This window comes from Lynx canadensis, chromosome F2 (assembly GCF_007474595.2).
Source record: "Lynx canadensis isolate LIC74 chromosome F2, mLynCan4.pri.v2, whole genome shotgun sequence".
Taxonomy (NCBI): Eukaryota; Metazoa; Chordata; class Mammalia; order Carnivora; family Felidae; genus Lynx; species Lynx canadensis.
The window spans coordinates 81,856,820-81,880,647 of record NC_044320.2 but is presented as its reverse complement, the minus strand read 5'-3'; the positions used below and the strand labels follow the sequence as shown (position 1 = coordinate 81,880,647).

At 44.8% G+C, this 23,828-nt stretch overlaps 1 protein-coding gene across 1 annotated transcript; it reads left to right on the top strand.

Moving 5' to 3' along the window:
• The first annotated feature begins 3,882 nt into the window (after nucleotides 1–3,882).
• On the top strand, nucleotides 3,883–22,093 carry LOC115506065. Its single transcript, XM_030303902.1, is given in 5 exon segments — nucleotides 3,883–4,197; nucleotides 4,702–5,875; nucleotides 5,878–7,247; nucleotides 7,512–8,351; nucleotides 21,815–22,093. Coding segments are annotated over 5 exon segments (3,978 nt in total).
• Nucleotides 22,094–23,828: the final 1,735 nt, after the last annotated feature.

Here is a 23,828-nt window from a genome sequence, read left to right as displayed (position 1 = left end):
TGGGTTGCTTCCACCATCTCTTGGAAGCGGTGAGCAATGCTGTGATGAACATAGGTGTGCAAATATCTCCTTGAGATACTGTTTTGAGTTCTTTTGGATTTATACCCAAGTGGGAATCACTGGATCATAAGGTAATTTTAGTTTTAATTTTGGGGAATAAAGTTTTTTGTTATTCAACAAAACAGTTTTCTTTTTCCAGAGTTGGTTTAGATTTCTAAGTTTGCACTACTATTTTAAAAATCTTCCATTTTGGATGTTCTTTCTTTTGGCCTTTATCTTATCATTTTGAACTTTATCTATTACTTCTACTTCCAGAAGAATACAATTCCTCCGCTAGATCTCCAGTTTTCTTTGTTTCTACTTATTTCTGACATTATACTTGTTCACTTTTCTGTAATTTGCTACTGTACCAATTCTCCATCTTCATTTGTTTTGACTGCTTTCTTCTTAATAAATGTCTGCAACTCTTTTTTCTGTAAAATCTGTATCTTAGGGTTGACCAGCAACTTGTGTCTGCTAAAATGGTGTTTACATGGCTCAATATTTTCCCCTCCAAAGTGAGGGGAGCTCAAGCTGATGAATCAATTGGCAGTATGCTCAGTAAATTGTGTATTAGAAAATTCTGTTAGTTATTTGAGGCTAATAGTTTCTATCTTTGAGGTCTAGATAAGACTCCAAGTCACCCTGGGCTCTGACATTTACAGGGCTTGTTTTAATGTTACCTCCATCACATTCAGGGACCTGAAGATCCATGCAGAAGTTTAAAGTTTCTAGGTCCCTCCCATCTTGCTCTTCTAGTGGCTTTTGGGAATGTCCAGGCAAAATGGAGTCTGAAGATACCTCCTTTGAGAGTGGAGTATTTCCTGGATATTGTTAGGATGCAGTGACTTGTCAGATTTGAGATCTTATAACCAACAGCTTGCATGGTTTATCTCAATACTTAAGAGGCTTAAAGCTTCAGGTTGCCCAAGGATCCAGAAAGCTAGTATGAGGTCAGTATCCTTGAAGGTAACTAACTATCTTTCTTATAAGTGATTCTACTAATTGTTGTTATATATTGGAATCCACTCTCAAATTACACTTGTCACTCTATGCCTTTCATTGTCCTTCTCAATTTTATGCTCGGTCTCATCTAGTATTTGATTTGATCTGGAAATGCCTGGCAGAATATAAGGAGCATTATAGCTGCCACAGTGTGGGAACAGGGTTTGTCTTGTGGCCTTAAGCCCTGTTCAGAGATCACTAGGATGGGGTACTAGGTGAGGCATGCCTCTGAGCCTGCCTGATGACAGAGTTGCTTCCCTGAATACTGAGTGACACTTTTTTTTTTCCCCACAGGGACTGGAATCTTCTGTGATGCCCAGCCCACTGGACTGCACCCTGATCACCTTGTCAGCTCCTCCACCTGCCCGCACTGTGTACCCCTAGGTCTATAGCCCTTATGTCTCAGAGCTCCCATGTCAATGAAAAGAACAGCTTTAAATCCAAATGACAGCCCTGCCTTAGTTTAAAGCTAAAGTTCTCTTTTCTGCTTATTATGGATCTTTGATAAGAAATACAATTGCTGAGAAGTCTGTTTTGCTTGCTGTTTGCTACGAGCATTGTGAGGCCTTTCCTGAATGTAACCCTCTGTGTAGTAGAATGGGTTGTAAACCTTCCTAAATGTAGTCTGATATGTAATGGAATGAGTGATTGTACATAAACTAACCGGCATTTCTCGCTTCTGTAAACCTGCTTGCTTAGCACATTCGTCACCTACCCTACCCCCTTCCCCCTTCCCCCTTTTTCCTCCCGCCACAAGTAACGGACAAAGCCTTCCCGCCAAAGGACAGACAAAGGACGCCCAATCAGAGAACAACAAATGTCCTTACTTTAAAATCAACTAATCAGGCCCCTCATAATTTGAAACCTCCCCTGTGCTATTTGTCTCTGTCTATAAAAACGCTGTACCAACCCTGATCGTGGCCTCTTGCGTCACCGGCGACGAGTGCGCAGAGGACCAGGTTCGAACCTGCAATAAACGACCCTTGCCGCTTGGCTTTGACTTACGACTCTGGTGGACTTTTGTGGGAGGTTTCGGAACTTTGGGCATTACATTTGGAGGTCCCACTGAGATCCCCCCCGAGCCCACCAGACTTCTGGTCAACGGGTCGTATCTGATTCCGATCGGTAAGTAAGCCGGCTCTAACGCTCTTCCTTTTCTCTCTGATCTGTGTTTCTTCTCTGGAGAACCGGTTCTGTCTGGAAGCTGGTGTGACCCTGGCGGACGCGCTATAGGGCACCCAGCCGGGGTCAGTTGGAGACGTCCACTGACATCTGGGGGCCTTCTTGGCCCATCTGGGGCCTTCTTGGCCCATCAGGGGACCTTCTTGGTCCATTGGGGGGCCTTTTTGGCCTGTCTGGGGCCTTCTTGGCCCATCTGGGGGCCTTCTTGGCCCATCTGGGGCCTTCTTGGCCCATCAGGGGACCTTCTTGGTCCATCGGGGGGCCTTTTTGGCCCATCTGGGGCCTTCTTGGCCCATCTGGGGGCCTTCTTGGCCCATCAGGGGACCTTCTTGGTCCATCGGGGGGCCTTTTTGGCCCATCAGGATTCTTTTCTGTGGGCTGCTTACGCCCAACGCGCCTGCGAACTAAATACTTTCATTTTCTCTATGAACTTCCAGAGTGCTAAGAAATATCTCTATGCGTCTAAAAGAAAAACCATCTAGGCATGCCAATTGTTACCCGTATTTTGATGTGATGTGTGTCTGTGTGTCTGTCTGTTAAACTGACTGGAATGATTGTTGGGAGTCAGGGGCACGCGCCTGACTTACCCTATGTGTAGTCCCACGGCATAAGCTACGGGATTCGAGTGGGCTCTAACCCGACTTCTGCGGTGATCCTCATACGGCTTAAGGCGGTCAAAATTTATTTTGATCCAAGCAGGGGGTTTATACCTGCCCGCCCATGCTAAGAGGCACCTAAGTTCCCGAGAGGGACGCGGACGGGCGAGTACGTGAGTGCTTCTATGTCAGTCTAAATGTATTGTCACCCCTGGGCCCTTGTAATTACCACCGTCCTAGCCATAACCCTCTCTGTTGGGCTGGCCGAGACGGCACCAGAAAGTTGGAACCGCTGCGAAAGATTCTTGTTAGTTCTTGTTTTTCTTTCATGGGTCGGATGTTTTATTGGAATTAAGTGTTTTCTCGGCTGATCAGAATTAATTATTCCATCCTTTGTTCCTCTCTCCTCCTTCCTCAGCTCCCTGCGGCTTTCCCTCCCGCCCCCTGGCCAGCGGCGCCCCCTCCCCCACGTCCGTGCTGCCCGCGCCCCCTTCTCTTCTCCTCTTCCTCAGAATCATAACATGGGCCAAACGCAGAGCACCTCTCTCTCCCTCCTTCTCGCCAACTTCAGGGACGTAAAAGCTAGGGGACACAACTTAAGCCTAGACATTCGCAAAAGGAAGTTGATCACCTATTGCCGCTCTGAATGGCCCACCTTTGGGGTCAATTGGCCTACAGAGGGAACCTTCTGCCTCCCTGTGGTCCTTAAAGTAAAATCAATAATTTTCCTACCAGGGAAAGAAGGTCACTCGGATCAGATTCCCTATATTCTGGAGTGGCAAGATTTCATAGAAAACCCACTTCCCTTGGATGGCCTCTTTTTTTAACAACAGGGCCATGCAAAATTCTAGCGGCTAAACCTATCAACCCTCCCAAGCCGCCAACTCCAACTGCACCCCCTGTTCTCCCTGACAGCCAAGATTTACTTTCCCTTGACCCTCCCCCTTACCAGGTTCCTCCTCTTATTCCGCAAGCTGCCCCTATCCCTGCTGTGTCGGCAGAGCCTCCCGTAGCCCAGCCCATAGGAGAACTAGAGAATAGGGAGGCTCAACCTGCGCCCATGCCTAGTGGGGGCGAAGTCCAAAGGCCGGCTGGACGTACCCGTAGGCGGGCCCCTCATGAGCCAGGACTCCGCCTTCCTGACTCCACCGTAGCTTTACCCTTACGGGAAATAGGGCCTCCCGATGATACGGGGAATCCCCGACTTCAATACTGGCCCTTCTCTACCAGTGACCTATATAACTGGAAAACCCAGAATGCCCGATTTTCTGACAACCCTAAAGATTTAATAAGTCTCTTAGACACTGTTATGTTTACCCACCAACCCACCTGGGATGATTGTCAGCAGCTCCTCCGAATCCTGTTCACCACCGAGGAGCGAGAAAGAATTCAATTGGAAGCAAGAAAGCTGGTTCCTGGAGATGATGGCCAACCCACTGCTAACCTTGATCTCATTAATGCAGCTTTTCCCTTGACCCGACCCCCACAGGATGGCTGGGACTACAACACGGCAGAAGGTAGGGGACGGCTGCGCATTTATCGCCAGACTCTAATGGCGGGTCTCCGGGCTGCTGCACGCAAGCCCACTAATTTGGCAAAAGTGTATTCAGTAATACAAGGTAAGACAGAGAGCCCTGCCACTTATTTAGAAAGATTAATGGAAACCTTCAGACAGTATACCCCCATGAACCCCGAGGCCCCCGAAAATCAAGCTGCTGTTGTAATGGCCTTTGTAAATCAGGCAGCCACTGATATTAAAAAGAAACTCCAGAAACTAGAGGACCTAGAGGGAAAACAGATTCAGGACTTACTCCGCATTGCCCAGCGTGTCTATAATAATAGAGAGACTCCAGAGGACAGGCAACTTAAAGCCACTGAGGAAATGACCAAAGTCCTGGCCGCTGTTGTCCAAAAGCCCCTGGATAAACAAAAGCCCCTAGATAAGGACCAATGTGCCTATTGCAAAGAAAAAGGCCATTGGGCCCGAGAATGTCCTAAAAAGAAAAAGCCACGTCATGATCAAAAACCGTGGCAGCCAAAAACCACACCCGCCCTCTTCACTCAAGATGCAGAATAGGGGAGACGGGGTTCGGATCCCCTCCCCGAACCTAGGGTAACGCTACAAGTGGAGGGGAACCCAGTTCAATTCCTAGTCGACACAGGGGCACAACATTCAGTCTTGATCAGACCCCATGGAAAAATTTCTGAAAAATCTTCCTGGGTCCAAGGGGCTACTGGAATAAAAAAATATCCCTGGACCACCCAGAGGACTGTGGACCTAGGAAATGGAAAGGTCACCCATTCCTTCCTAGTCATCCCCGACAGCCCATGCCCCTTATTAGGAAGAGACTTACTCACTAAAATGGGGGCCCAGATTCATTTTACACCAGGGGGCCCCCAAGTGACTGGCCCTCACAACCAACCCATTACCATACTTACTCTAAGATTAGAAGATGAATATCGACTCCATCAGGGGCCACCCTCACAAAGTCAAAACATAGAGCCCTGGCTCCAGCAGTTTCCAGAAGCATGGGCTGAAACCGGGGGTATGGGGTTGGCTAAACATTGCCCAGCTCTATTCATAGAGCTGAAACCAGGGGCAGATCCAGTTCGGGTCCGACAATACCCGATGTCAATGGAGGCCAGAAATGGCATCACGCCACATATCCGTCGCCTCCTAGACTTAGGCATCTTGCGTCCCTGCCATTCAGCCTGGAACACCCCCCTGCTGCCTGTACGAAAACCTAACAGTGCAGACTACCGTCCGGTACAAGATCTGAGAGAAGTTAACCGCCGAGTCATGGACATACACCCAACAGTACCCAACCCCTATACCCTCCTAAGTGCCCTCAGCCCAGAAAGACAATGGTATACTGTCCTTGATTTAAAAGATGCTTTTTTCAGCCTGCCTCTGGCCCCCAAAAGCCAAGAGCTCTTCGCCTTCGAGTGGTCTGACCCTGAGAGAGGCATAAATGGGCAACTCACCTGGACCCGGCTCCCCCAGGGATTTAAAAACTCACCCACCTTGTTCGATGAGGCACTTCACGAGGATCTGGATCTGAGGTAACCTAATTGGGGTATCTGTTAAGAGAAGGCCAACGATGGCTCACTGATGCACGGAAGGAAACCGTCCTCCGCATCCCCCAACCCACAACGCGAAGGCAGGTAAGAGAATTCCTGGGATCGGCCAGGTTCTGCCACTTGTAGATACCTCGGTTCGCCGAGATGGCTAAGCCTCTTTACCTGGTCACCCGAGAACAGGTGCCCTTTGAATGGACAGAGGAAACTGAGCAGGCTTTCCAGCAAATTAAACTCGCCCTGTTGTCGGCACCAGCCTTAGGGCTCCCCGATGTCTCCAAACCCTTTCATCTCTTCATAGATGAAAATAAAGGGGTAGCCAAAGCAGTGCTGACGCAACTCCTTGGCCCATGGCCCAGGCCCGTTGCCTATCTTTCAAAAAGACTGGACCCAGTAGCGGCTGGCTGGCCCCCTTGCCTCCGTATGATCGCTGCTACAGCTCTAATGGTAAAGGATGCTGATAAATTAACTATGGGACAAGAGTTACATGTTACAACCCCTCATGCCATCGAGGGAGTCCTCAAACAACCTCCTGACCGATGGATAAGTAACGCCCGACTGGTTCACTACCAGGGACTATTATTAAATCCCCTCAGAATCATTTATGCTCCCCCCCGAACACTAAACCCTGCCTCCCTGTTACCAGACCCGGACTTGGATACCCCCCTCCATGACTGCGCTGAGATATTGGCACAGGTTCATGGAGTTCGGGAAGATTTACAGGATGACCCTCTACCAGACGCCCAGGTTACCTGGTTCACTGACGGCAGCAGCTTTGTACATCAGGGTCAAAGGTATGCGGGGGCAGCAGTCACAACTGAAACTGAGACTGTTTGGGCAGAGCCTTTGTCAGCTGGCACCTCTGCCCAATGGGCTGAACTTGTGGCCTTAACCAAGGCACTGACTTTGGGAAAAGACAAGAGACTAAACGTGTATACCGATAGCAGATATGCTTTTGCTACGGCCCACATACATGGAGCTATATACAGAGAGAGGGGACTGTTAACTGCAGAGGGGAAAACTATCAAAAATAAAGAAGAAATATTGGCTCTTTTAAAGGCACTCTGGCTGCCTAAACGACTAGCCATCATACATTGCCCAGGCCACCAAAAACCGGTCACACCGGTGGCCAGAGGAAATAATTTGGCTGACCAGGTGGCCCGAGAGGCGGCCTTACAGGTGGACTGTGCTTTAACGACCACCCTACCAGACCCCAGTTCAGCTAGTTTACCAGAAAGTCCCACCTACACTAAAGAAGACCTAAACTGGATCCAAAAATTGCCTATGACTCAGTGCCTTAATGGATGGTGGAGAGCAGCAGACTGTAGCATAATCCTCCCAGAAGAAATGGGAAATAAAGTCTTTTTTTTTTTTATTTATTTTTTTTTTTTTAAACTTTTTTTTTTCAACGTTTATTTATTTTTTGGGGACACAGAGAGACAGAGCATGAACGGGGGAGGGGCAGAGAGAGAGGGAGACACAGAATCGGAAACAGGCTCCAGGCTCTGAGCCATCAGCCCAGAGCCTGACGCGGGGCTCGAACTCACGGACCACGAGTTGACCTGGCTGAAGTCGGACGCCCAACCGACTGCGCCACCCAGGCGCCCCAAAATGGGAAATAAAGTCTTATCCAAGATGCACCGAGCCACTCATATGGGCACAAGAAAAATGCAAGACTTAATAAGACATGCTAGGATCACCATTAAAGACTCTAGGACAAAAATTGAACAGATAGTTACTAGCTGTAAAGCTTGCCAATTAACTAACGCCACCAACCACGGGAAAAACCCTGGCTCCAGAACCCGCGGAACCAGGCCGGGAGCCTATTGGGAAGTAGACTTCACCGAGGTAAAGCCTGGAAAATATGGATACAAATATTTGTTAGTGTTTATAGATACCTTTTCAGGATGGACAGAGGCCTTCCCCACCAAGCATGAGACTGCACAGGTAGTAGCAAAGAAAATGTTGGAAGACATCATGCCCAGGTACGGATTCCTTACCCTAATAGGATCAGACAACGGACCAGCATTCGTTTCAAAGGTAATACAAGGGATAGCGCAGTTTATTGGGGCCGATTGGAAACTACATTGTGCATATAGACCCCAAAGCTCAGGACAGGTAGAAAGAATGAATAGAACCCTAAAAGAGACCCTAACCAAATTGACCATGGAGACTGGCGCTAACTGGGTAGTCTTACTCCCCTACGCTCTGTTCAGGGTGCGGAACTCCCCTTACAAACTGGGATTAACCCCCTTTGAAATCATGTATGGAGTGCCCCCCCCTATAATTCCCAACCTACAGTCTAATGTGTTAACTGAATTTGATGATCATAAACTTCTTATTTCCCTGAGGGAACTCCAGCACACACACCAGGAAGTTTGGCCCAGACTGAGAGCCGTTTACGAGACCTGGCCCCCTCCTGAGCCGCATCACTACCGACCTGGAGACTGGGTATACGTGAGGAGACATGAGCGAAAAAAGAAAGAACAGGAGGCAGGATGGTTTGAATCCTGGTTCAGTGCGTCCCCATGGTTAACTACCCTGCTCTCTACTTTACTCGGGCCTCTAGCCATCCTACTTCTCGCTCTCACATTAGGCCCCTGCATCATAAACAAAATTATTAATTTTGTCCAAGACAGGTTCAATGCTGTACAATTAATGGTCTTACGAACTCAGTACCTACCGCTCGAGACATTACAAACAGAGGCTTAAAAGATCCAAGATTGGCTCTTTAGGCACAAGAAAAAGGGGGGAATGAAAAGAACAGCTTTAAATCCAAATGACAGCCCTGCCTTAGTTTAAAGCTAAAGTTCTCTTTTCTGCTTATTATGGATCTTTGATAAGAAATACAATTGCTGAGAAGTCTGTTTTGCTTGCTGTTTGCTACAAGCATTGTGAGGCCTTTCCTGAATGTAACCCGCTGTGTAGTAGAATGGGTTGTAAACCTTCCTAAATGTAGTCTGATATGTAATGGAATGAGTGATTGTACATAAACTAACCGGCATTTCTCGCTTCTGTAAACCTGCTTGCTTAGCACATTCGTCACCTACCCTACCCCCTTCCCCCTTTTTTCCTCCCGCCACAAGTAACGGACAAAGCCTTCCCGCCAAAGGACAGACAAAGGACGCCCAATCAGAGAACAACAAATGTCCTTACTTTAAAATCAACTAATCAGGCCCCTCATAATTTGAAACCTCCCCTGTGCTATTTGTCTCTGTCTATAAAAACGCTGTACCAACCCTGATCGTGGCCTCTTGCGTCACCGGCGACGAGTGCGCAGAGGACCAGGTTCGAACCTGCAATAAACGACCCTTGCCGCTTGGCTTTGACTTACGACTCTGGTGGACTTTTGTGGGAGGTTTCGGAACTTTGGGCATTACAGTCAAACCGATGGCTTTTCTTAACTTTTTTTTTTTTTTAATTTTTTTTTCAAAGTTTATTTATTTTTGGGACAGAGAGAGACAGAGCATGAACGGGGGAGGGGCAGAGAGAGAGGGAGACACAGAATTGGAAACAGGCTCCAGGCTCTGAGCCATCAGCCCAGAGCATGACGCGGGGCTCGAACTCACGGACCGCGAAATCGTGACCTGGCTGAAGTCGGACGCTTAACCGACTGCGCCACCCAGGCGCCCCACCGATGGCTTTTCTTGTTAACACCTGCCCTACTAGAAATATTGCCACTGCATGGAGACCTGCTACCATCTGTTCAGCAAAGATGGTTCTTAGCTGCTGACATTGGCCTGGCTAGATCCCAGCTCCCCAGTCAGCTCTCCAACATGCCAAAACTCTTGCTATGGGGGACATATCTAGTTACTGCTCTAGCCAAATTCCCACCTCTTCCTCTTTCCCACACAATGGGTGGTTAGGTTCTGTCCTGTCTCATCAATGACCTTACTTCCACAGCCTCTGGGCCAAATCTGGCCACTACTTCCTGTTTTTGTGTGGCCTTCAGGCTATGTCAATTCCTAATTGATTCTACAATTTGATGATTCTAACATCTTTTGATGTTTAAAAAAATGAAAGAAGAAAACCATTTTGTGATACATGAAAGTTATATTCAATTATAATTTCAGTGTCTATAAATCAAAGTTTTATTGGTACACAGCCATACTCATTTGTTTATGTTCCATCTATGGTGCTTTCTCTGTGAGCAGTTGTAGCAGAGACTGAATGGCCTTTAAGCCTCACATATTTACAGTACAGCTCTTTATAAAAAAACTGATCAAATCCTGGTCTCAACAATAATAACGTTTGTAAGAATTATGGTGGCTTCATTTTCCTCCACTTTTTGTTGCCACTGTGTCTCTATCCTCCTCAAGTCTTTTGTTATTCCAAATGGTTAGGAAGGAAGAAAACCTCCAAACCTGCCAGATTCTGTCATCTGTAACTTTATACTACAATTTAACAGAATTTTTATTCCTGTGAAATATTTGCTTTCTCCCAGATTATACTCTCTCCAGTCCCTCCCTTCATCCTTTCATCCTTCTTTCCCTTCTTTCTTGTTACGTATTTCTACATATTAATTTAGCACCCTTTTAAGCTTAAGATTTTAGCTAATATCCTATGAAAGTACTCTGTGAATGGTCTCTATGGTTGCTAAGCTTCAAGGATTTGTTTAAAAATCATACGGGGCACCTGGGGGGCTCAGTTGGTTAGGCATCCAACTCCTGATCTCAGCTCAGGTCTTGATCTCAGGGTTGTGAGTTCAAGCTCCACACTGAGCTCTTCACTGGGTGTGGAGTTTACTTAAAACATTTAAAAAAAACCAAAAAAAACCTTTTAGCTCCAAAGTCAGAAAAGTCATAAAGAGGCAACTTTCTGAATTCATTAGGAAAACTAAACACCCAGATGTGAAGATAAAACACTTGTCCATAAAATTACAATCACCAAATTATTTGCAGTTGCCCATGTTTGTCAGGCCCTGGAAAAAATGAAGCAGTCAGAATTTTGAGGGCATCTTGTGTCTGTAGGAAGGAGAGAACTGTGGACGCCACAACATGCACTCTTCTCACTTTTGTCTACTGACAATTTTAGCGGCACTTAACATCTTGTTCACAAAAAAATGGATTCCTGGAGAACATTTTGTACTTCACACAATATTTCCTGGTCACCGTAGGTCATCTAGAACACTTTCCCCCAAACAAATCAAATCAATGTGTGCAAAGCAAAAAGAGCTAAAGGACAACTGGGGACTGAATTTTCAGTGATTAGTAATGTGGAGTGATGGCATGGCCTTCAAAAGCTGTAGGCTCCTAAAAAGCAAGTTGCAGAAGAACACAGGGAGACAGCCCTGTGCTCTCTTTCCTTCCTGGCTTTGCCTTTGTCCTGTGAGCTGCCATCAAAGCAACAGATCCCTTGCTGTGGTGAGAATGTTTGCCAGTCCACTACCCACAGGATGTCTTGCTTTGGATACCATTGGATTTTACTTGGGCATCCTGTAACAGATTGTTTTGTTATCCCTCACAGCTATTGGGTCTTATGTAAACAATTTTCAGGGGTTTACTCTGAGTTTGCTTTGTATTTGGAATGACCAATCACCTTCCAGATGATGAAGATGATGTGTTGACACAGGTAATTTGGTTGCATATACTGCCAGGACCCCAAGAGCTTTAGTAATTTTTTTTTGCCTTTTCTGGCTTATGTTTATAGCTTCCTTTCTTGTAGTTTGTGTGGCTCAGCTGAGTTGGTGTTTTAGTGGGTTTCTTTCTGTGGTTATCTGAATACTAGGTTGCTTATTACAGCAGAAGTAAGATATGTCTAAATGTTTGCAAAGCACATTATTCTGGAAGTTTGGGGTAGGAGATGGACTTTTCTGTTTCTTTATCTAGATCAAGATTTTTCAGACTAAATGGTCTTTGTGTAGAAATAAGTCACAGAGAAGCTCAAGAATATTTTCTTGTGTATATTTCCACACACAATTGACACACTCTAGCTTATCATTATTTCTCCCAGCTGTTTTTGGGAATCCTTAGAGGTTGTCTCCCGTGCACTAGGGTACAACTCTCTGAGCTAGCTGATGGCTGCGATTTTCCAATTTTCTGCCCTGGCTTTCAGAGAAATTTCTCCTGTCACTGTCAGAGCTGTGTGAGCCCTGATGTCTTGGGGTTTAGGAGTCTCTGGGTTCCTGCATGCAGGCTGCTGTAACAATCGTAGCTCACATATGACATGTGTAATCTTTAAAGTTATAAATCTAATAAACAGTTAACAAATATACATATCCTATCATTCTATCTTCATAAATGTCTTCATAATGACAAAATAAAAATATATGTAAAGCCACAATTTTTATATAACTGGAAGCAAAATATCAAAGATGTATTTAATTATTATTTCACACATCTGGGTGTTGTGTAGATGTCTTAATAGATAATAAAATAAAATATACACAAGTAATATGTACTCAGCACATAAAATTTATTTTTTCTTGTTTAACTTAGCAAAATTACTAAATGTATAGTTGTAATAAAGATTTTTACGTAGTTTGTGTTCAACTGACAGTAATGATCTAAATTATAAAATGGAAATCTTTTTATAAAAATATAAATAAAAACAAATGTGAATTCTTAAAAACTAACAGTACTTTCATGTTTTTGAAAAATTAGTTTTCTTTCAAAATATGAAAAATTTAAGTTAGGATATAAAATGCAAATTTCAGAAAAAAATGAATACCCAATTTCAAATCAAAATTATTGAAATAAAGCTAAAATTTAAATTTAACTTAAAAATCTTATCTAACTTTCATTATATTCACATATTTTATGAACATGAAACAACTCAGTGTCCACGTAGTTGCCAATGTAAAGAATTAGCATTGTGCTTTATGTCTAGACCAACATGTATAGGTTTAAGAGTAATATAAATTGTTTAATGTTGCAAAATATTTCTCAGTCACCATGTGGTTTCTCAGTAACTATGGTGAATACTGTGCTGATATGTGGATCCCGTAGGAACCGTGAATGGGCACAAGGAGAAAAGCAAGAGCAATGGACTGTCAGCCATATGGAGTGCCCCTGGGAATTGAGATTGCTATTCAAGAATAAGTTGTATTGATGCTAATGAAGGATTGAAAAGTGAACTTTTCAATATATGTTCTTTATCATACCTAAGCATTCTCCTTATTAATTTCCCCCCTGCATGCAAAGGCAGTGCTGGACCCAGCTGTGGGTAGTAGTACAATCCAAAAATCTTCACAGCATTTGGACACAGCCACCTTTTGTGTGGAGGGTGATGGGCAGGAGATGGAGAAAAGTGTGGGGTAGGTACGCCTTGGTGGAGCCACATCATGAAGGGGTCGTGCTCTCCAGAAAGGCACCAGATACCAGGGGAAAGGTGTGCCTTTGGGCATTGCGTTCTTTTATAGTTTATTGTTTGGTGTTTGTGATAGGCAGGATCCAGTGCAGGTGCCCCTCTTGTTCAGGTCTAGTTCCTAAGCTGCCAGGCTTATATTGTGACAAAGTGGGGCAATGCGGGGCTTAATCTGAATAATAAATATTATTGTAATTGTAAATTACAACTCCACCTTTTATTTTCTACGAGATTTAAAAGACAAATACATAAGATAATTAATAATCTGTGTTAATTGTGCACACAATATGTAAAGATGCATTTTGTGACACCAATAATGTGAAACTGTATAGGAGTAGAGTTTTTGTATGTGATTGACACTAAATTGATATGAATTCTGGGGCATCTGTGTGGCTCAGTCAGTTGAGCATCTGACTCTTGATTTGGGTTCAGTTTATGATCTCACTGTTTGTGAGACTGAGCTCCACATGGGGCTCTGTGCTGACAGTGCAGAGCCTGCTTGGGATTCTCTCTCTCCCTCTCTTTGCCCCTCCCCTACTCACACTCTCTCTCAATAAATAAATAAATAAACATTAAAAAAATTGATGTGAATTCAAATTTGATTGTCATAACTTTAGGATATTACATGTAATCCCCATGGTAACTGCAAACAAAATATGTATAAAATATACACAAAAGGAAGTGAGAAAAGATTGAAACATATCACTACAAAAAATCAACTAAACAGAAGGCAAAAATGGAGGAAGTGGGGGACAAAAGATGATATGGGACATATAGAAAAAATAGTAAAATGACAGAAGTAAGTCTTTTTTTTTTTTTAAATAAATAACTACTTTAAATTTAAGTGGACTAAACTCTTCAACCAAAAAGGAAAGATTGGCAGAATGGATTAAAAAACCATGGTGCAACTATACTATACAAGAGATTCGTTTTAGATTTAAGGACACACATAGGTTGAAAGTGAGAGACTAGAGGAATGACATCAGCATCATGGCAGTGTGGGGCATTTCTTTGGTCTCTCTCCTTTGAAGTACAATGAATTGAACATCCCCAAGGAAACAGTGCCTCTGCAGAGTATACCAGGGCATCTGGGAGTCTTTCTCACCTACGCATCTGAAAGCAGGCAGATAGGGCTCCGTGGGGGCCTTGGATCCCAGGGAGTTGGTGAGCCTGCCCTACCCCCACTTGCCGCTATGGGGGAAAAGGGAGCCTAGAGAGTATAAAAGTGGGCAGATACCCATGGCCTCTAGACAGCTGTGAGGTCCAGACTGCCTAACAAGGGAATCTGGCGTCAGAGCAGGATAGAGGTGAGTTTTGAGGCAGAGGAGACGGAGGAGCTCACTGGGCTGGCTCCCCTCCTCAGAGCAGCACTGCCAGGTGCTGGACTTACTTGTCCAGGGGCGCCTGGGTGACCCAGTTATTAACTATCTGACTCTTAATTTCAGCTCAGGTCATGATCTTATGGTTCTTGAGATTGAGCTCCAAGTTGGGCTCTGTGCTGACAGTGTGGAGCCTGCTTGGGATTCTCTTTCTCCCTCTCTCTCTGCCCCTCCCCCCCTCTAAAAATAAATAAATAAACTTAAGAAAAAAAAAGAAGTGATCTCTCCAGGAGGGGAGGTGGAAAGTGAGAGTGGTGAATGACTCCGTGGCTAGCCAGTTGTACAGGTTGCAGCTGGAGGGACCTGTGTGTCTCCAACAGCATCTGAATTCCTGAGGAGGGACATCTGACTGCAGAAAGGGAGAGGAAAGAGGAGAAGGCAGACAGACTATCAAAGGGCCTCAGAGGAAATCATTTCCTAATGTTTGTATGAGATTTCAGCAGGAGGTCCACCCATGGACCTCTGGGAGTGCTCTACTGGAGGATCCCCTATTGGGCCCATGGGCATCTCCCAAAGCCAGAGTTGCTGCTAGGTCCACACCTTCAACCCCCCCTCCCCCCAGCCCTGCCCCACTCTATTGCCAGCTCCTTGTGTAGGCCTCTAAATTCATCTGGGAGAGCCAGCTCCCTTAGGAGAAACCACAAACTTGAGCGATAGTGCCACCTTCTGGAATACAAAAGAAAGTTTTCTAATTGCCAGCCTGTTGAACTCTAAGAAACAAAGTACACATAAATTCTTTTTTTTTTATATGAAATTTATTGTCAAATTGGTTTCCATACAACACCCAGTGCTCATCCCAACAGGTGCCCTCCTCAATGCCCATCACCCACTTTCCCCTCCCTCCCACTCCCCATGAACCCTCAGTTTATTCTCAGTTTTTAAGAGTCTCTTATGGTTTGGCTCCCTCCCTCTCTTTTTTTTTCCTTCCCCTCCCCCATGGTCTTCCGTTAAGTTTCTCAGGATCCACATAAGAATGAAAACATATGGTATCTGTCTTTCTCTGTATGACTTATTTCACTTAGCATAACACTCTCCAGTTCCACCCGCATTGCTACAAAAGGCCAGATTTCATTCTTTCTCATGGCCAAGTAGTATTCTATTGTATACATAAACCACAATTTCTTTATCCATTCATCAGTTGATGGACATTTAAGCTCTTTCCATAATTTGGCTATTGTTGAACGTGCTGCTATAAACATTGGGGTACAAGTGCCCCTATGCATCAGCACTCCCTTGGGTAAATTCCTAGCAGTGCTACTGCTGGCTCCTAGGGTAGATCTATTTTTAATTTTTTGAGGCACCTCCACACTGTTTTCCAGAGTGGCTGCACCAGTTTGCATTCCCACCAACAGTGTAAGAGGGTTCCCGTTTCTCCGCATCCTCGCCAGCATCTAGAGTCTCCTGATTTGTTCATTTTAGCCACTCTGACTGGCTTGAGGTGATATCTCAGTGTGGTTTTGATTTGTATTTCCCTGATGAGGAGCGACGTTGAGCCTCTTTTCATGTGCCTGTTGGCCATCTGGATGTCTTCTTTAGAAAAGTGTCTATTCATGTTTTCTGCCCATTTCTTCACTGGATTATTTGTTTTTCGGGTGTGGAGTTTGGTGAGCTCTTTATAGATTTTGGAAACTAGCCCTTTGTCTGATATGTCATTTGCAAATATCTTTTCCCATTCCGTTGGTTGCCTTTTAATTTTGTTGATTGTTTCCTTTGCTGTGCAGAAGCTTTTTATCTTCATGAGTTCCCAATAGTTCATTTTTGCTTTTAATTCCCTTGCCTTTGGGGATGTGTCAAGTAAGACACTGTTGCGGCTGAGGTCAGGGAGGTTTTTTTCCTGTTTTCTCCTCTAGGGTTTTGATGGTTTCCTCTTTCACATTCAGGTCCTTTGTCCATTTTGAGTTTATTTTTGTGAATGGTGTAAGAAAGTGGTCTAGTTTCATTCTTCTGCCTGTTGCTGTCCAGTTCTCCCAGAATCATTTATTAAAGAGACTGTCTTTTTTCCATTGGCCTGCTTTTTCTTTCCTGCTTTGTCAAAGATTAGTTGGCCATAGTTTTGTGGGTCTAATTCTGGGGTTTCTATTCTATTCCATTGGTCTATGTGTCTGTTTTTTGTGCCAATACCATGCTGTCTTGATGATTACAGCTTTGTAGTAGAGGCTAAAGGAAAAGTATCTGCTACTTCAAATGCAAAAGTAGAAGCACATGTTGTCAAACACTATGGAAAACCAAGGGAATACAGTATCACAAAAAGAAAACAATTCTTTAGCAACCAAACTCTAGGGCATGGAATATTGTGATCCAAGTGATAAAAAATTCAAAATAGCTATTAGGAAAAAATTCAACAAGCTACAAGAAGACTCAGAAAGGCAATTCAATGAACTCAGGATATAATTAATGAACAAAAAAGTTCTTTACTGAAGAGAATGAGATGACAAAATGGAACCAAAAAAATTCTGGAGCTGAAGAATTCAGTGAAGGAGACAAGGAATGTATTACAGAGCATCAGTAGAAGGGCAGAACAAATTAAGGAAAGAGAAAATGACTTGGAGGATAGGAATAGAGAAATAATTTGGAAGAAGATAGAAATTTTAGACTTAAAGAAGTGAAGAAGCCCTTACGAAAGCTATAAGATTTGATCAGAAAGGCAAATACAATAATTGATATACCAGAAGGAGAAGAGAGAGGGGAGAGAGAGAGAGAGAGAGAGAAGGGGGCACAAGGTTTATTTAAAGAAATAGTATTTGAAAATTTTCCAAACCTGGAGAGGGACTTGGACAGACAAGTCCATGAAGCAAATAGATCATCCTAGTATCTCAAGGTAAAAAGACACATTATAATGAAACTTAAAAATCAGTGACAAGAAAAAAATCTTAAAGGCAGCTGGGGGCAAAAGGAAGAAACTTACGAAGGAACTCCCATTAGGCTATTGCTAGATTTCTTGGCAGAAACTCTACAGGCCAGGAGAGAGTGGAATAATTTATTTGAAGTGTTGAAACATGAAAATTACCAGCCGAGAATACTTTTCTGGTAAGGTTCTCCTTCATATATGAAGGAGAACTGAAGGCTTATCTAAACAAAGGCTGAGGGATTTCACCGCCACCAGACCTGCCTTGCAAGAAATGCTGGAAGCAGCTCTTTAAGATGGAATGGAAATGTGTTAATCAGTGACATAAAAACATATGAAAGTACACAACATTCTGGTAAAAGAAATAAGCGGATGGAACTGAAAAACTGTAACTATATCAGAATGGCATGTTAACCACTTAACTGTTGTATGAAGGTTAAAGAAAGCATAAAAATAACTATGGCTATTATAATTTGTCGATGAATTCACAGCATAAAAAGAGGCAAAGTGTGACATCAAAAATATAAACAAGATGGGGTGCCTGGGTGGCTCAGTGGGTTGAGCATCCTACTCTTGACTTCCCAGGGTCACAGGATTGAGCCCCACACTGGGCTTTGCACGGAGCGTGGAGCCTGTTTAATATCCTCTCTCTCCTTCTGCCTCTCTCCTTTGTCACCTCTCTCTCTCCTCTCTCTCTCTCTTTCAAAGAAAAAAAATGTAAAAGAGGAGGAGTAAAAGGGTGGAGCATTTATAGGCAATTGAGATAAGTTGTTACCAGCATAAAATGGAGTGTTTTATCTTTGAGATGTTTTATATAACACAAAGCAAAAATCTAGAGTAGATTCACAAACACACACACACCCAAGAAAATCTATGGTTGACTTATTAGAATTAATAATAGTTAAGCAGGGTTGATGGATGTAAGATCAATACACAGTAATTCATTATATTCTTATACCTCACTTAGAAACACTTAAAAATGAAATGTAAAGGGATACTTTATGAAAAACTGCAATAATAGATTAAGCACACAGCGATAGATCCCAACAGGGTTTATCGTTGTGATCTTAAAAATCAGCTTCTAAAATTTACATGAAAGAGTGGAGATTCAATGAAGCTGCAGTTGGTTGATTTCCCACATGACCTCAATCCTCATCCCTCTTCCTCCATGCCCTTTACAATGTCGGCTGGGAACTCCTCACACCAGGAAGCATCCCTTTCCCCAGCATTTGAATCTGGGCTGGCCTCCTGACTGGCTTTGCCCAGTAGAGTATGACCTTAGCTAAGTGTGTGTGTTGTATTTACTCTCTTGCTTACCTGCCCCTGTGTGAACATACACTGGGGCTGGCCAACTGGGTGATGAGAGACATGTGACTTAGTTGGTCACCGGTTTTGCCCCAGCCAGCTGCCAGATGTGTGAGCGAGCCCAGTCTAGAGCAGAAAAACCATCCAGTTGAGGGCTGCCTAAATAGCTAACTCGCGGATTTGGAAAATGAAATAAATGCTTATTGCCTTAGCTGTCTGAGTTTGAGGACGGTTTGCTATGAAGCAATAGCTTGCTGAAAAAATAGACAAGATAATTTTAAAGCAAGAGAGCAAAATGGAAGGACTCACTACCAGATATTAAGATGTGTCATTGAGCTTTATAATGAGGACACTATGGAGAGATGCAGACAAATTGGTGGGTAAGACTACAGCGTTCAGAAAAAGATGTATACGGAAAAGAGAACTTGATACGTAAAACAGGGGCATTACAAATAAAACGTGGTACTAGAAGAATTGGTTATAAAAATGAGAAATTTAAATTCCTGCTCCATACTATTCTCAAAAGTCAGTTTACAGTTTCTAAAAGAAAATAATGGATGAACATCGTTATGACTTCAGAGCAGGGTCATATTTTTAAGACGCATAAATAAAGGACTGTAAAAGAAAAGACTGGTAAATTTTATGACAGGAAAAATGAAAGAAACCTTTTGTACATCAAAAGATGAAATGAAAAGCCAAAGTCTGGGAGAAAATATTTGCAATGCATAAACCAAACAGATTTTTGATCCAAAAGGTACAGAGAATTAGACCAACATCCCAACAAAAAATTGAATCAAGTGTATAAATAGAACCCAAATGTCCACTAAGCACATGAACGTTTGCTTAAAGTCAAGATTAAGCAGGAGACAATGGCAAGTTGAGAGAAATCGGCTGATTCTGGGTTCACATCCCACCCAGGAACGCTGTCTCACAGGGTGTGCGAAGCTGCTTCCCAAAGCCAAGCAAAATGGAAGAGAGTATGACTGTGAACATGGTAAACCATTTATGGTCAAACCCACTTGTATTTAGCGAGTGCCCACGGTGTGCAATGTACCCTGAGCTATGTCGGTTACGTCGGCCCATCATCCTCAGGAGAGCTGCAAAGGGCTGTGATGGGAAGTGGAGAAAAGCGCAAACAGAGAGGGATGGAGCTCTTTGTTTCCCATTCCTGCTGCGACTCAACGATTTCAACTTTTACGTCAGCTCTTGTTAAAAGTCAGTGTTCTAGTATGGAAAAGGGCTGCCGTGGGCGTGCGTGGGCCCCTGCATGCTGGGAGCTTGGACCCAGGCAGGGGCTGCGAGGGCCCCCATTCCGGATGATGATGGACAGCCCCTCCTCCCAAGTGTCTGAGGGCATCTCCCTGCAGAGGTGGGATGGGCACCTGGAACTGGGGCTGGGGCACTCCACCAGCTCGACGTGCACGGTCCATCAGGCCCGGGATACGAGCATCTGAGCAGCATCTTGAGCAGTAGAGCCAACACTCGCCACATAGGCCCACACCCGTGGGCACACCTCCCCAGCCTGGAGGCCTACAGAAAATGCCCGTCAGAGAGGTCCCCAAGCCCAGTGGCAATGTCCTCTGAGAACCCACTGCACAAGGCAATTTCATATCCGATATTTCCTATAATCGAGAATTTGGAGAGATTGCTTAGCTTTGCATCCTGGCTCCTGATTCATTAGCTAGATGACCCTGGGTGATGTGCTACAGTTTCTTCATCTGTGGGGTAGAATTAATGGTGGTGCCCGTCTTAAAGTAATGCTACGGCAGTTCAATGAAATCGTACATTTACAACACTTAGAACTGCCTGGCACAGAGTGGGCACACAATGCATTTTAGTGATCATAACGATAAATTAAGTCCACCTTGCTCATGTGTGTCTAAACCTGCCTGGAGATCCTTTGTGGCAAAAGTGCCAAGGGTCTACTTTTTTCACGAAGGATCTAAAAACCAGTCATTTACTCATCCACTTAACGAATGTCTATCAAGTGCTTCCTGCACACCAGAGACTGTTCTAGGCTCTGGGAAACGGTAGGGAGGAAAAGACGCGAAGCTTCTGTCCCTGTGGAGCTTTGATTCTAGCCAGGGAATGTGGGGGACTGATTAAAAGTAAACAAACGGACACGCGTTGTAGTATGTAGGTGTATGTTAGTGCGTTAGGTGGCGATGCGGAGAGAAAGCAGGGTACGTGAAGCTTCTCTGGGGTGGTCTCACTTTAGGGTAAGAGGGACCAGCATTCACCACAGAAGCCCCCAACCCAGACTACAGTCTGGGGAGAACCGGGCTTCCAATCCTGGCTCCACTGTGCAATATGTGCCTGAAGCTGTTAGAATTTGGAAAACGTGACCTGTAGCCAGTCCAGTGTTGTCATTCCGTTGTCTGATTAAACTCTTAGCGCTTACAGATGGGATTTGAGCTGCCAACGTGGAGCAAACCAGCAGTTTCTCCTCTCGGCAAGACCAGCCCTTGGAGAGGAACGGCTGTTCCAGGGCCTACGCCGACGTCTGGGCTGGGCTTGCATGCGAAACAGCAGTTCTGGACATAAACACTTTCTGGTTGTGAGGAAACAACTGTTATTCCTTTTAAAAACACACTCAAAGTGGCTGTGGTAAGAATTCACTGTTAACACCAAGTTGTATATTTTTCTTGAAAACGTTGTAGACGTTTGGTTTTTATCATGTGAGACCAGACCTCGGATCAGCAGGTGTGCAGTGGCCAGCAGGTGATGCCCACAGGAGTTCCGCCTCATGTTTGGTCCTATTCATGACTTCCTTCTCCGGTTCCATGATGAGAATTTGTAGCAAAATGGAAAGTAAATAAGAACCGGGCAGTCAACCTCTAGTTGACGTGTCCGAAGCAGAAAGGATCCATTTTGCCACCAAAGGATGTTCATTTTCCTTTAAATATGTGTCAGGGAAGTGACAGCGTTATCAGGCAGCACCAGGACAAGATTGGTCCTAGAGTTTTCCCTTGCTCTTGGCAGAGGGGAAAGCACACAGGATTGACAATGAGCATTAGCTGTGTGATTTGGGGGCCATGACAACCTTTTGGGGCTTCAGTGTCCTCTTCTGTGAAATGTAGCTTTCACATTCCGCCTCGAAGCCTTCAGCCTTGGTGACCGATTCCTCCTTGCTTCAGAAGACTGGCTTGTATGCTTCACTGGCACAGTTAGGTAGCCCAGTTGAAAGCCGTGCACATGGGGAAGGGCTGGAGAAGGTTGTCGAGCCTGATCCCGCCGAGGGTCAGAGGTTGGTAGTGAAAGCCGTGTACTCCACATCTGACGAAGTGGAATTCTCAAATTTTGTTGAAACTGAGATGATGCTTTTGGAGGAAACATACAACATCGTGGTGTCTGTGTAAACAGGGACTGTGAGTTAACCTAGCTGTGGCCAGGGGTCCCAGTGGGGGCTCCCGGTAGAAGCTGTTTCTCTCTGGAAGAGGTGCCTTCCTTCCTGCGAGTGGCCGAGTTGCGTTGATGTGTCTTCAAAGATCATTGTCGGGGGGAGTTTCCTTCATTCGGTCCTGACTTCCACCACTTAGAAAGTGCTGTGTTCCAGCAGTTTTACCTAATTTATTTCGAATGATCACACGTGATTTGTCTGGATCCAGTAAGAAATGTAAACAAATTCCCCAACACAATACACCAAAACCAAAGCAATCATTTCCACATTCCTTAAAGTGTACGGGGTTGAGAGCAGTAGAAAGAGGGAGACCTTCACGTGCAAGAGTCAGTTGGCTTTTCTTCCAGGAGAAGCACTTCTGGGGGTGTATCCCGGGCCAGTCCACAGGAAGGTGGCCTCCAAGATGGGAAGCCTTGTGGGCTCGTCAGTGGCTTTTACGATCCCCACTGCGGGAGACGGAACCACACATCTGGTTGAGCTTGTAGTGTGTGTTGTTAGCACTAGTTTGTGAGGGGACACATACAACGCATGCTCACACACACAGGGTAAGAAGCAATTTGGTAGCCATTGAAAAACACTTGGTGAAGAAAACAGATTGATTTTCAGCTTGAAGTAATTCACTGGCACTTAACACATGTATTAAATGCCGGCTCGGGAGAGTTTGTTTCGTTTTCTGTTTGCTGAATGGCCTTTGGCTCTCTGTTGCATATCTCAGAGTTAAACCAGGATGGTCTTTGCCAGAGATGTCGTGGGGCCTTGTGTGTGGGAGCCCGAGACAGAGCCCTTTGCTGCTCAGACCCTGCTGAGCAGGTACTGCTGGAGCTGAGTCCAGGAGTCCTTGGTGGGCAGCCTCTAGGCTGTGGGTAACCAGGCAAGCACCCACGCCGAAAGGATGCCTTTCCACGCTAATGGGAGGGGATGCAGAGACACAGGGCACAAAGGTGATGCAAACACATCTGAGTGCTGTGAGTCTGGGGCCATGTATTACATGGCTGAGATGTGTAATCACTGAAATTGACAAAAATGTCTTCAGTCTTTGGAGATCAACCTCCAAAGAGAGGTTGGAGCTTTGGAGATGAGAAGCTACTTCTCATCTTTGGTATTGGTCTGGGCTTGTAGATCAACTAGTCTAGAGGCCCCAGAGTTTTGACCAGCTTGTCTACAACTGCAGCTGCCGTTTTGAAAGTTACCTTTTGTAAAATGTTTATTTCCTAAATGATGGACACTGGGTGCCAGTCCTCGGATCACTCTTGTTTCACTGGCAAAGAACATGGCTTCTGTTTCACTCACCCAAGCAATTGTTCACATTGGCCACATCCAAATGGGAAGACCTGGGGAAACAGGGGAGGTGGGCCATTTCCTCTCATTTTGTTACTTTGAGTCAACAAAGCCAACTGCCTCATTGGTTCACCTGGATTTCCAAAGGATCCTTCCTCCTTTGGCTTTGGCTCCTGCACCAGGCTCGTTCCTGGTGTGGGGTGGGGGTGGGCAGTGGGGGCAGTGCCCTCCTTTCCTCTCAGTTGACAAACCGGCTTAGAACATTTGCAGAAAATTTTTTCCCAGATGGTTACATTTCTGGTCCTCGTGATTTGTGGATGACACTTTCTTAACATTTTGGCAGCCCCGCCCCCTCTTTTTCAAACCAGGAGTACCTTCCAATCCAAAGAGCCAGTTGGCTCATTGTTGAAGAGCAG